Raw genomic sequence first — 14,376 nt, forward strand, 5'->3', positions numbered from 1 at the left:
ACATATGCGTCTGATTTCCTCACTTCTTACCCTATCCTGTAGTCCTTTTCCAGCAATCCTTCTTTAGATCTTCATTTCGTTGGTTTCCAGATGTCTTCGTGTTTTGCTTGTATCTGGTCTTGTTTCGGCCGTGTAAGTCATAACTGGCCTAATAACTGACTTATATATTCGGGCCTTTGTTTCCAATCTTAGGTGTTTGTTTTTCCAAATTGTGTCGTTTAGGCATCCGGCCGTTCTACTGGCTTTAATTATTTGGTCTTTTACCTCTTCTTCGATATTGTTGTCGGCTGATAAATTAATTCCCAGATATTTGAAAGTCATTACTTGTTTTATAATTTGATTGTCTAAGATTGTATTGTAGATTTACTCTATAGTTAATATTAACAAAGTTATTCAAATTGTTTAGAAGCCAAAAACGACTCTATTTTACTAAACTTTTTTCGGAGTGATAAAAACGACTTTTTAATGATTTTTTTCAATACTTTAAAAATATAACTATTATTCTTGCATGTGGTTTCCACAAAATTACTATGTCATTATTAATTTCTGAACAATAACATTGCGAAAAAAAAGCTCTTTGCGATAAACAAATTGAATAAAATTTAAACTAATTGACGAATCGTCTTAAAATTTTTTGTGCATTATACGGAATGTTTGACTCAACTTTTCGTGCAATATGAAAGTCTTAAGGCCATTTTCGCAAAAGTTATAGCACATTTTTTATTTTTAAAATTTTAGTCTTATTTTGCACTTTCCGAAACAAAAAAGGATCGGACCAAAATTCAAAAAGTGCCATTTTAAACCTTGGTTCATCTACAAAAAGAAGAATATTATAAATAAGATATTTAATTACCCTATTTTTACCTGTAGCGATTTAAACTAAAAAACTGCCATTTTTGACCCTTATTTGTTAATAACTAAGTTTCTCGTCCGAACTGTGACGGGCATTTTTGTATGTATAATGTATTAGTATATATTACCCAAAAAATCCATTTGCAACCTGGCTGCTCAAGTGTCCCGACAAAAACCTTATTTCTCTGGACTAGGAAGATAAACACGGATTAGATCGATAGTATCGTAGTAGATCGACTGTCTTTTTATCAGTGTGCCAAAATTGTGGAATATTGTAAATATAGAGCACAAAGCTCATGATAATTAGAAAGAAATAGATAACAGACGGTATAGATAACAGACGGTCAAATCTACATCAACCAAGTAGTAAGGGTGATAAACTACAACTATGACGGTACCATAACGAATGAAGAATGGATAAACAACCAGAATCCAGGATATAAGAGCTCTCATCGGAGAAGGTAAATCCACCTTCAAACGGATGAGGGCCTTCTTCAAGAGCCACAATCTCGCTCTCGATATAAAAGAATGAGACGATTTTTACGTCTTTTCTGTCCTTTTTACGGTGTTGAATCGTTGATCTTGAACGAAGATATGTGCAAAACATTTAAAGCATTTGAGATGTTGCTTGATTGCAAAATACTTAAGATCTCGTGGACTGACAAATCATAAAGGAGGAGGTCCTAAGAAAAATTAAGAATAACCGAGACCACAATCAAATCTCGAAAGCTACAATAGTTCAGACACATTATGAAAAATGAATCCAGATAAGCCCTGCTAAAAGTCATACTGAACTTTTTATATATGATATTGATATGTTCTTTTAATAGTATTGATATAGATAATATTGATACCGATTCGAATGAAGTATCTTAATAAACTAATGTGCAATGTAAACGTAACTTTGTAACCTAATGGTTACTGACAATTGATTAAAAAAACCGAACACCGGTTTTTAGAATAACCGGTTTTTTTTATCGGTTATAACCGCCAGGTTAAACCGTAAGTAAAAAAACCGGTATAACCGAAAACGGTGTTTTGTAAAAAACCGCCATCCCTACCATAAACCTCGATTAACTGACAATGAATGTCAATAGATGAAATCCATTTTGAATTTAAAAAACGTATCACAGCATGAATTTCAAATTTGCGGTAACAACTACCGGGAGCTCCATCTTCGAAGACTGCTAGACCGACACTGAGCAATGCAGCGAGGTGAAAGTCATGAGGTAAGAGAGAGGGAGAGTTTATGTGTAAGGCAGTATTGCCATATTTCTCCCAATACGTCGCACTCTTTCTCAGCGACATAGGGAACCTTTTTTGACAAATGACCCTCGTATTTATATTGCACAATACACAAATCTATATAAATAAAAATGAATGTTTGTATGTATAGACCTTATAGACTCGCAAACTATGCATTTCATCATATGATGACCTTAATCAAAGTTGTTGTACATGAACCCGGGAAGGTTTCTGAGTTGGTACGACCAAACTAAGTAAAAAGGGGGCTTGCACCCCCACCCATAATTATTTTTAATTTTTTTGGACAACCTTTTCTTTTTTAATTTTATATGATGTAGAACCAAAAGATACATACAATCCTAAATTTTCACTTTTTTAACTTCAACCGTTATTTATTAATAGCCATTTAAATATTTACCATATTATATAAATATATAAAATCTCCGGTCGCAGTGTTTGTTGCCATACTCCTCCGAAACGACTTAACCGATTTTTATGAAGTATGTAAGATGTAAGTTGACTTAAGACTGATTAACAATGAGTGCATAAAATTTGTTAATAAATAAACAGTAAAAATATGTATGTATAGTTAAAATAATCAAAATTTTGTACAGATATATTCAAAAAGTATATAATTCTGTAACGGTTCTACATAACAGGAATATGTATTGGCGGTTGTACATAAGTAAAAGGTTCTGAACGTTGTACTTCAAACCGAAAATGTATGCGTAATCAGCAATTTTAAGGGTTTCTTATAATATAACATTTCAAAAAAATATGCGTTAATATAAAAATTTTGAATTTATTTACGCCATATTGGATCCGTCATTTATTTTCAAAAAAAATGTCAGATTTGTAATAAGCGACCTTAAATTACTGAATTTTTTAAAAATATTGCGTTTTCATTGATATTTTAAATATTTTCCTCCATTTTGGATCCGCCATTTTGTTTAAAAGAAATGTCAGATTCATAATCAGCGATGCCAAAAACCCTTAGTACGAAGGTAAATCCGAAGTGTATGAACCATATACGCTTTTAAAGGTTCATGACCACGTTTTTGACATTTGGAACCACAGTGCGTCGATGCATGTGCCACTAAAAAGTGACGGCATAATACTTTCTACGGCATAATGTTTTCTACTATTCAAGTTATAGACTCTTATGCTGCCCAAAATGCCTAGCAAATTTTACCATCCCGGCTCATTGTCTACAGGTTTTGCACATGGAAGATTCAACTTTTTTCATACGTAATATTTTTGAATATTTTTTTGGTTGTGTTAATTTTTAGTTATTGAATTATGACACATTATCTAATTCCATAAGGTACATAAGGTGCAACGAAGTTCACCGAGTCAGCTAGTTTTTAAATAAAGATTATCTCAAGCATAATTTGAATACTAACTTCTGAGTGCATTTGCAATAAATTTGAAACTCCAGAAACGAAGTTTAGGAATACTCTATGTCCCAGACAAACCCATAACATAGTAATTACTTTTATTCCACATATAGATTCCAAATAAGCATCTTCTTTTTTAACATCTCTAACTCTCCAAATTTTTTTAATATTCGAGTTTAATGAAAATGAGACCAAAAGATTGTCCTCGTCACCTGAAATAATATGAAATGAGTCTTATTTAAACGTTAAAAATATAACATAGTACCTACATACTTGTATAAAACGTAATCAGGGGCGTAACAGAGGCCCCCGCAGCATGAAGCTTGCGGGAGGGCCCCAATATGTCAGGGGCCCCATCTTGTCTTCTAATATATGTAAAAATGTGTTATTTTTATATTATTTTACGCATAGATGAAAAATGTAAGTTGCCATAAACAGTGCATGAATACACTAGTAGCAGTAGTAACCCAGTAAATGACCGTTTTGGAGTGTAATTATCAGCGCCACGACGGATTTGCGTGACAATTTGGATTTAGGTTCTACTTAAACTTCAACTTTAAAGTTGGACTTTTGTCGTTAAAAGGGATTAAAAGTATTAGTGATACGAAAAAACTCAAACAGTAAAGAAATGTAGGTTTTGCTATTGTAAATATTTTGTGTTTTATTTTGTTCTTCTGTAAGACAAAAATTGGTTAAGATGTGGCTGTTCAAAATTTGCATACAATCGCGATTACTGACTCGTTCAAGCCCTTTCAAAAATAGCACTTTGAACCGGTGAAACTTACTAGTCATATAAAAAAAAGTTAAGTAATTTGTAAAGCGGTAATGATTAGTTTCATTTGGGGTGCTAAATAGAGAGAGATTTTCACAATTTTTTTCAACCAAAAAAAGGTTTTAACTGTATTTTGAGCACAGCTCGCTTAGTTTTGATGCTAGAAACTTTTATAAAAAATAAAGTTTTTTTTAAACACTTTAAAAAAGTTTTAATGAGCTTTCTCCGAAAAATACTTCATTTTTTGGTTATTTTATGTTAAATATTCGATTTGGAATTTGACGAATAAGAACAATTTTTCATAAACTACAACTTTGCTTTTACTGGGTCGATAGACTTCATTTTTTCATTTTTTTTTTTTTTATAAGCTACACTTTTGCTGAGAATATTTTTTTCGATCAAATACATAGGCACTTACTTTTTGAGTTATTTGCGAAAAACCGCCTGCAAATGTGTTTTTTTTTAAATAAACATTTTCACTCCTAAATAACTCGAAAAGTATTGACTTGGCCACTTCGGTGGTGACACTGAAAATTACACGGTATCGCCGTATTTCACGTACATTTTCTGGGCTATATAAGTTTTTGTTACACTAGTCGCATTTAGTAATTTTTTAAAGGGGGCCCCATTTCCAATTCTGCGGGAGGGCCCCGACGGAGTTTGTTACGCCACTGAACGTAATACAACAATCATAGGATGTTCACAAATATTCTTTGCTACAAAGCTTTGATAAGACGACAACCGCACGTTATAGAAACTAAAATTTGTTAAATTGTTAAGCAGGCTGCAATGTATAAACACAAACATAATCTCTCTACCTCTTCAGTCTTCATCTCCCCGAAAGCAGTGTAGTGGTCCACCTGATATCGTATATGGTGGGTGTCCATAGATTTCTGTCTCCGACATTTATATTATGTACATCGTGCAAAAGTCTTTCGCAACTCCCTGTAATCTGATCAATCCATCTTGTTCAAAATCTTCCTCTTAATCGTTGGCCCTCTACATTCTCTTATAGGAGGAGTCTCTCCATTCTAAGTCTGGCCTTATGACGTGTCCATAATATTTTAATTTTGGCAGTTAAATCTTGCCGGAACACTGCCTAGGGTAATTATTGCGGGGTGGATCAAGTAGCTTGGCGGTTATCATAGTTGGTCCTAAGCCCGGATAAAATGTGGAGGGTGATTAGCAGGGTTAGGTTAGTATTGTAAGAACTACAGAGGCATTACTCTGTTAGTATCTGCTTACAAAACATTCGGCAATGTATTGTTTGAAAGACTTAAACATTTTACAAATGATTTTTGGTCAATATTAATGCGGATTTACTACTGGAAAGTCAACTATACATCAAATTCAAGCACAGGCAGATTCTAGAAAAGTCACCAGAATATATCATAGATACACAACATCTCTTCGTCGACTTCAAAGCAGCCTATGACAATGATAAAAGAACAGCATTATACAGGGTGTAACAAAAATACAGGTCATAAATTTAATCACATATTCTGGGACCAAAAATAATTCGATTGAACATAACTTACCTTAGTACAAATGTGAACATAAAAAAAGTTACAGCCTTTTTAAGTTACAAAATGAAAATCGATTTTTTCGAATGTATCGAAAACTATTGGAGATTTTTTATTGAAAATGGACATGTGGCATTCTTATGGCAGTAGCATATTAAAAAAAAATTATAGTGAAATTTGGACACCCCATAAAAATTTTATGGGGGTTTTGTTCCTTTAAACCCCCCAAACTTTTGTGTACGTTCCAATTAAATTATTATTGTAGTACCATTAGTTAAACACAATGTTTTTAAAACTTTTGTGGCTCTTAGTACTTTTTCGAAAAGTCATTTTTTATCGAGATATTTCGAATATTTGTCAAATCCACCACATATTTGTATATGGTTAAGTACGATTATGGAGACTTGGTAATAATATGAACATTTATTTATGATTTACATTTTTAGGGATATTTTGAACTATATTAAAAAAGAAGTCACATCTCGATAAAAGGTGCCTTTTCGAAAAAATACAAAGAGGCAAAAAAGTTTTAAAAACACTGTGTTTAACTAATGGTACCGCAGTAATATTTTAATTGGAACGTGCACAAACATTTGGGGGGTTTAAAAGAACAAAACTCCCAAAAAATTTTTATGTAAACATATTGAAAAATAAGCCTCAACTCGATAAAAACTGCCTTATCGAAAAATACTAAGAGGCAAAAAAGTTTTAGTAACATTGAATTTAACTAATGGTACCACAATAATAATTTAATTAAGACGTACACAAAAGTTTGGGGGGGGTTTAAGGGAACAAAATCCCCATAAAATTTTTTTGGGGATGCACAAATTTCACTATAATTTTCTTTAAGATATTCCTGCCCTAAGAATGCCACATGTCCATTTTCAATAAAAAATCTCCAATAGTTTTCGATATATTCGAAAAAATCGATTTTCATTTTGTAACTTCAAAGGGCTGTAACTTTTTTTATGTGCATATTTGTACTAAGGTAAGTTAGGTTCATTCGAACTATTTTTGGTCCCAGAATATGTGATTTAATTTATGACCTGTATTTTTGTTACACCCTGTATAATGCAATGATAGACTTTGGGATCCCACTAAGTTAGTGTTGAGTGTAGTAAATTCAGTGATTTAGATGGCATCAAGTGACGAAGAACTACCCCCATCTATTCTCGACGTTCTCTAATCGTGTGGGGAAAAAAATAAATATGCCATTTTAATTGCCTATTTGTCTTATTTGTAAAATTCATATTAGAGTTTTCAAAAAGCGTATACAGGGTGAAATTTTTTCCAAGACCAAAACGAACTAATTTTTTAAATCCGGACCTGATTTTTCTCTAGTTTGAATAAATCTGTTGATTGGATGGTAACATAAATTACTTATTTGTGCAAAAAAAATTAATTTTTGTAATAAAAGTTATTTTTTTTTTAAATACATGGTTCACTTTACCAAACTTTTAATTCATAGTGAAATTTGATTTTTTTATAAAAAATTAAGTAATCGTGTGCGGAAAAAAATAAATATGCCATTTTAATTGCCTATTTGTCTAATTTGTAAAATTCATATTAGAGTTTTCAAAAAGCGTGTACAGGGTGAAATTTTTTCTAAGACCCAAACGAACTAATTTTTTTAAAGCCGGACCTGATTTTTTTCTAGTTTGAATAAATTAGTTGATTAGGTGGTAATAGTGTAACGATTGGCCAAAATAAGAGACACATCGATCTGACCGTTCAAAAATTATGACAAATACAAATTTCTGTCAAAATGCGAAACTCGCCCTGTATATTATTAAACAATGGGAACAGACACTTTTTAATGGTCATTTCTTATTCCCCATAGGAGCCTCTATACGAGGTAGGAGTATGTACAGTTCCTCATGACTCACCCTGTATGTATGTAAATTCAGTATTTAGTGCGGAAAAGTAAAACTTTCCAAACTAAAACGCGTGAGGAAAAGTAGACTTTTTTTCACGCTCGTAGAAAAAAGTTATTTCCAGTATCTCGAATAGTATTTATTGAGAAAATATTATTGTCATTTTCATTTTAAATCGTTTAATTATTTCCAGTAGTCATTCTTTCTAGATATTTTAATCCGAAGCAAAATTATTTATCAAGTCATTAATTTTTTGTAATTGTAAAACGTTCAAAGTTTGCCAGTCTGAATAGGAATTTCTGCTTCGTTATCAGCTAATACTGACCTTCAGTTAATTTCTTTTACTCTCATAAATACCATGCTGGTTCCTCCATAATACATTGTGAAATAAATAAAAAGAGATGAAACTAGTAGAGGTGGAAATTACCGATATAAACGTATAAATTAACATTACATTACATAGTTTCCCACCTTTAGACGTCTGTGACAGGAGTATTTTATAAAATTCTTTTGTCACAATGACATTTGTCATACTCCTCCGATACGTCTAAAGGTGGGAAACTATGTAATGTAAAGTTAATCTATACGTTTATATCGATAACCTTCGGTTCCACCTTTACTAGTTGAATCTCTTTTTACTTCACAATGTATTATGTTTTCCATCCTTTGTGTTATTTTGACGGTTATTGGCGCGCTCATCACTGTATAAAGAGGAATTTAGATTTTTAGAGTTAGTCTAAACATAAATTTGTACGACTAAATAAAAAAATGTTACCAATTAATCGTGTTTTTGTGTTAGTGTTAGAAGACTTCAAATACATTAAAATAAACAGTACAGTACCTTGTGTAGGTTGATGAATGCATATATCATACCAAGTGCTCAATAATATTACACCGAAATATGCCAAAAAAGCAAGCCTGAAAAATAAAATAAATGAAGCTGCATATACAATAGACACATTTTAAAGATTGTAGTGTTACTTTTTATATACTATTAACTGTTATATTATAATATACCATATAGTTATACTGACGGCACTGACGGTGTTGTAGGCGTTGCTTCAGGTGACATCCTACAACATCTGGTGCCCATAGTATGTTCACTTCCTATTTGTTATTTTTTTTACTTCGTCGGTTTTATTTTATTTTCTTCTTCTTTTTATAAAAAACATTCGTTTTTAGAGGGGAAGAATATTTAGACAAGTTATTTAGTTTTTACTTAAATATTTTTTTTACTATTAATTTTTCTGTAACTCTAAATATCTAAAGAACTCATGGCAAAAGCATTTTTTGAAGTTATACACAATAATCACTTTGATCAAGTATTATACACCGATGCTTCCAAAAGTGATTTAAGGGTTCAGCCACCCCTAAAAACCATCTCGTTTGTGCTTCTTTTATTCTTCTTATCAGTTTATTACAATAATATACACTTTTACTTCTAATTTTTTTAATAGAATTATGGGTCCTAAGACTAAATCTTATTTCTATTTACTTACGTAGTATCTAATAATAAAAACGATACTTACCCAACATAAAAATCTGTGAAAAGGGGATAAACTTTTTTAAACTTAGTGGTACACATCGTATCATAAAAATTTACTCGAATCGGTGTATAGAAAGTGTTCTCAATATAGTTCCATATAGATTGAAGATTGTTAATGGAACATGTACGAGGAATGCATATTCCATAAGTCATTTTTATAAATTTTAGAAACTCCTCCGTATTTTCAGATGTTTTTATGCCTAAAAAGTTTTTAATCTGCAAAAATAAAGCGTTTAAATTATGCTTTGTTTATATTCCAGGCTATATAGTCGCCCCTGTTAGATAAATTATTCCGATTCAATTTTTTTGCACAAACTTACTCAAAAAGAGATCCTTATAACAACTCCACAGGGTGCCGGACAAAATTCACAAAAATAATTTTTTCACTTCGAACAATTTTTTTTATCATTTCAGTCATTCAATCATTCGAGTTATTCGGAGCAAAAAAGGTCTCTTGTGATTTTTCTCTAAAATTGATTGTTGTCTAGTTATACGCGATTTAAAATTTGAAAAATGCAAAAATAACCATTTTCAAAGCTTAATAACTCGGTTAAAAATTATTAATATGGAAGTCAGAAGTCACCAAATTAAAGTTTTTGTCATTATTTTATTACTAGCTTTTATTTTTAATTATTAACAATGAGCGCTAACAGCGTATTGAGGCGGCCTGAGTGCGAGTAAGATGCACCATTGGAAGACCGGAATGGTGTATCTCTTTCGCACTTACCATTGACGGCCGCCCAATACGAGCTTAGCGCTCATTGTTCATAATTAAAGATAACCGGTTAGTAATACAATAATGACACAAATTTCTTCAGGATCTTGTAGCGGGGACTTTAAACTTTGATTTCGTCACTTCCTGACTTTCATAATAATAATTTTTATCCGAGTTATTAAGTCTTGAAAATGGCTATTTTCGCGTTTTTCAAATTTTAAATCGCGTGTAACTCGACAACAATCAATTTTGGAGAAAAATCACAAGAGACCTTTTTTGCTCAGAATGACCCAAGTGATATAAAAAAAATCGAAGTGAAAAAATTATTTTTGTCAATTTGTTTAAAAAAAATGTTTATACAATTTTCCGACCGCGGCACCTTCCGGCACCCTGCGGATTTGTTACAAGAACCTCTTTTTGAGTAAGTTTGTGCAAAAAAATCGAATCAGAATAATTTACCTAACGGGGGCGACGATACAGCCTGGACTAGGACATGTTTTGGTTAAGAGGATCGGTACGTATTTTCGGCTGCAATACTATTCAAATGGAGATTAATTTTTTTCGAATCCTGAGAAAACTAATAAGTATTTTTGAAAATTTTAAACGCAAAATGAAAGATAATGTTATTAGCGAGGGCCGAAAGTCCCTGAGAACTTCTGTAATGTTTATTTTAATAAGTTACAGGGGTGAAAAACTAAGAGAAAATTTAGTGTGATTTTTAATTTCAAATATCTCATTAAAAATAATCTTTTTATTTATTCTATGAGACTTTCGGCCCTCGGTAATAATTAATTCTTTCATTCTGCGTTTAAATTTTTCAAAAATATTTATTATTTTTTTCAGGATTCGAAAAAATGAACACAATGTATGTGGTAATATTTTCCAAATCTATCTTTGTCTTACAACGCACTCAGTCGAATAGAATATTGTCAGCACATTGTCAGTTAGACAGTGACAATCAGTGACAATTTTAAATATTTGACATGGCATCGGGAATATTTTGAGTTGTTGATTAAATAATATTGATATATAGTGTATTTGATAAATAATTGATTTAAGACGTGAACTTAATAAAAAATTATGTATTGTGTATTATTTGTGGAAGATCCAAGCAGAGAATACATCAAGATATATTCTGTGATCCAAGTATTACAGTTATCCAAGAACATTCGAAAGCCATCTGTTTAAGTTAATTATGACATTGCCAAGTAGAATGACATTCTAGTAATGTTTACATATCCATACCAGTGTGAATTTTACTACACGTAATTTGACAAGTAAAGACAGAAAAAGTAGGGACAGCCGTAAAATATTTGAGAATTATGTACCCATAGCCTTAAATGGCGCATTATTTGTATTTATGACAAATTCACTTAGTTGTTTTAAAAGGCTTAATTAGTTGAAAGTCGCAACCATCGGTAGATAAGATAGGTAATGAATAATAATTGCCTATTCGATCACGTTATTTCGAAGGCCTTATACAGATAGGGACTCGATTATTGTTTTCACTGGAATAAAAGTCTCAAAGTATAACATTGTTTTAGGTTTGGTAAATGAAGTGTACTGAAGGATTGCTTTTGTACAATTTATTCAGTACTGTACTGTACACGCTTATTTTTCTGTTCGTACTTTTTCTTTTGTTTCTTTCTGTATGTTGCTGTATCTTCGAGGATCCTTCATTATCCTTCATCCATTGTTGTTTTTGTTATAGTTTGTTTATTACAGTTTTAAAATGATGCCAATGCATTAGTTTTATTTGCAATGCATTAGTTTTAAAATTATGCAAATCTTCAATAATGTGAAACTCTTTGTATTTTTCAAATTTATTGTCCAAATAGGTGCGAGTGGTTGCTGAAACTTAGAAAATCGACATCTAATCTGCGATTGAATTAATGCTTTTAGACCAGGCCATTTAGCACTAAAACCACCGGAAAAATAGATTTTAAATACACCATCCGAACCATGATTTACAATCATGATTTGGGAGTGCTCCTCTTAACATTCAAGGTGTCTTGGTTTGTTTATTTCTAGTGCACCTTTATTGCGATTTTAATATAGAGACTTGCAACTTTTTGCATTGTGTTCAGGATGATGTCAGGAAAAAAGTCTACTATAGAAAAAATAAGTGGAAGTGCATAATGGCATTTTAAAGTGCATTCAAAAGTACATAAACATATCGAAATAAGTATATTAAGGGCCAGATTTGGTTACTCGGGAGATTTTTGGGGTCACTGGATACGATACGCCATCAGAACCGACCCCCGAAGCACCTGGTGCCGAGGGTCACTGCTAAAGCATGTTATCTTCTGGAGTTAGAAGGTTTTTGAGAACCAGGTGCACCGGGGTCGGTTCTGATGGCGTATTCCTGTTCAGCGACCCCGAACACCATTCAGTGTATCAGTCAGGGCTTTATCCATTAGGCAATATAGGCAGCTGCCTAGGGCGGCAAATTGTGAGAGGGCGGCACAGGAGCTTGAAATTTTGATTGGGGGGCAAGCATTATATAATATACAATACATTATATTATGTGATGTAATGATGAAAACTGAAAGTATTTTTTGTAAATTTCAGTCATTTTCAGTTTCAGGGGAGGGGGCAACTGCCTCCCCTAACCCTATCAAATGACGCCCTGGGGCGACAAAATACTGTACAAAAAAATATTTGTATTTAAAAATTAAAATCGAATAACAAATATGTATATTCATCATTCATCCATGAATGAAATAGAAGTGGGCATTCGTTTCTAAATAAAAGAAATTGCATTCATATAAAAAATAAAACAAACATAGCATTCTGTTATCTTAAACCTAACACTATTCATCCAAAAAGAACGGAAGTCATAAATTTAGTGATTATTGGGCCGCCAGAAGCTCCGCAAAGACGGTGAATTGACTGAACACATAAATATTGCACATATTGCAGAAACTAAAGATTACCAGTAGGAAATCGAGTTAGAGTTCGGATTTTCAAACTGTATTATTACAAGGAGATAACATTCGTGTCGTCGCACTGATATAATTCTCCAGCCAGGGAAATAAGCAAGAAATAGACCATGTTCGGGACAATGAAATTAATATCAAGGTAGCTGACTACTTTTTTAGTTATTGTTGACTTGACCTATAGGATGAAAACCTTCATGTTTCCTGCCTAAAGTTCGTGTTTTTTAATTATTAACAATTTGGTGCAATCAACGCGATTTTTTCCATTTTTTGCACTCAATTAAAAAGCTAAATAGTTGACATAAAATTACAAAATTTATTTTTTTAGAACATTATAAACCCTTCAAAATGACGATTTTTGAAAGTCAAAAAGTTAATTTGTTGCTTCGTACCTAAACTGCAAAATAACTGAAAATCGTTATTTATTAATAACTTTTCCTAAAACTAACTTAGAACTGTAGTGTTTCGCTTTACTCAAAGTTGGATATTGGGGTACATAACAAACTCCCAAAATTTGAGACCGATCCATTAATTAGTTTAAAAGTTAGGTATTCTATTTGTTTATCCCAGAGACCTTTGTTTTGCAATAACAAATGACAGAAAATAATGAAGATAGGACAATTCTGCGTATGCCAAATGAAAGTAGAAAAGTGATCCTATCAAAATGTATAAAGAAAAGATAAAAAATTATCTAATATAGTAAAAAATACTAGTTTATAAACATTTACAATAACTTTAAAAATTTTGTCCGTAGAAAACATCTCTTACATAGATATTCGGAAAGATATTTTACTCGAATTTTTAAAAATGTAGTTCAAATGATGATTAGTCATAGTAAGTGAAGGGGGAGCTTCTGCGTTGATTGCACTAAATTGTTAATAATTAAAAAACGAACGCGAACTCTGGGCAGGAAACATGTAGGTTTTCATCCTATATGTCAACAATTAAAACAGTTGTCAGCTACCTGACGGGAGAAGAAAAATGCACGAGTTCAAAAAATAAAAAAGCAACTTAAAACTACTACCATTTTCTATGTCTTGGGATCTACTCAATGAATTTTGATATTTCTTCTTTTAATCTGTATGTACTTTTGTGTAAATTACAAATATGCAATTTGTCTAGACATTTATTAATTAATAAACAGTCTAATTTTTTAAACAATTTTTCAAAAAAATAATATTTTCTCAAAAATCCATTTTTTGTAATGATACTATCATTATTAATCATAGAAAAAGTTAAGGTATATTTTAATGAATAAATAGAGTATAATTGGTCCAAAAAAGGCCTAACCTAGACATCCAAAGTAAAAGTTTTCCTCCAACAGCAAATTGTTCTATATGATCCACATATTGTTCAGAAAAAAAGTTACACCATTTTGAGCGTCCGGTTTGGGGGGGAGATGGGGGAGAAGTCGGTAAATTAGTTATTTCTTTACGTTTTTCGTCAGTATTTCTAAAACTATGTTTAAGCGTAAACAATGTTATATACAAAAACGTTCTACATAAAATTTAAA

At 31.8% G+C, this 14,376-nt stretch overlaps 1 protein-coding gene across 1 annotated transcript in view; it reads right to left on the reverse strand.

Annotated features, from left to right (window-relative positions):
- Positions 1–14,376, reverse strand: part of LOC114327541 (nose resistant to fluoxetine protein 6-like) — a 97,793-nt gene that overhangs the window by 61,621 nt on the left and 21,796 nt on the right. The window contains exons 3-5 of the mRNA XM_050657342.1: positions 9,193–9,425; positions 8,505–8,581; positions 3,501–3,706 (exon numbers count right to left, since the gene is read on the reverse strand). Of these exons, the coding sequence (XP_050513299.1) occupies positions 3,501–3,706; positions 8,505–8,581; positions 9,193–9,425 (516 nt within the window). The remainder of the gene's footprint in view (positions 1–3,500; positions 3,707–8,504; positions 8,582–9,192; positions 9,426–14,376) is intronic.

This window comes from Diabrotica virgifera, chromosome 1, assembly GCF_917563875.1.
Source record: "Diabrotica virgifera virgifera chromosome 1, PGI_DIABVI_V3a".
Taxonomy (NCBI): Eukaryota; Metazoa; Arthropoda; class Insecta; order Coleoptera; family Chrysomelidae; genus Diabrotica; species Diabrotica virgifera.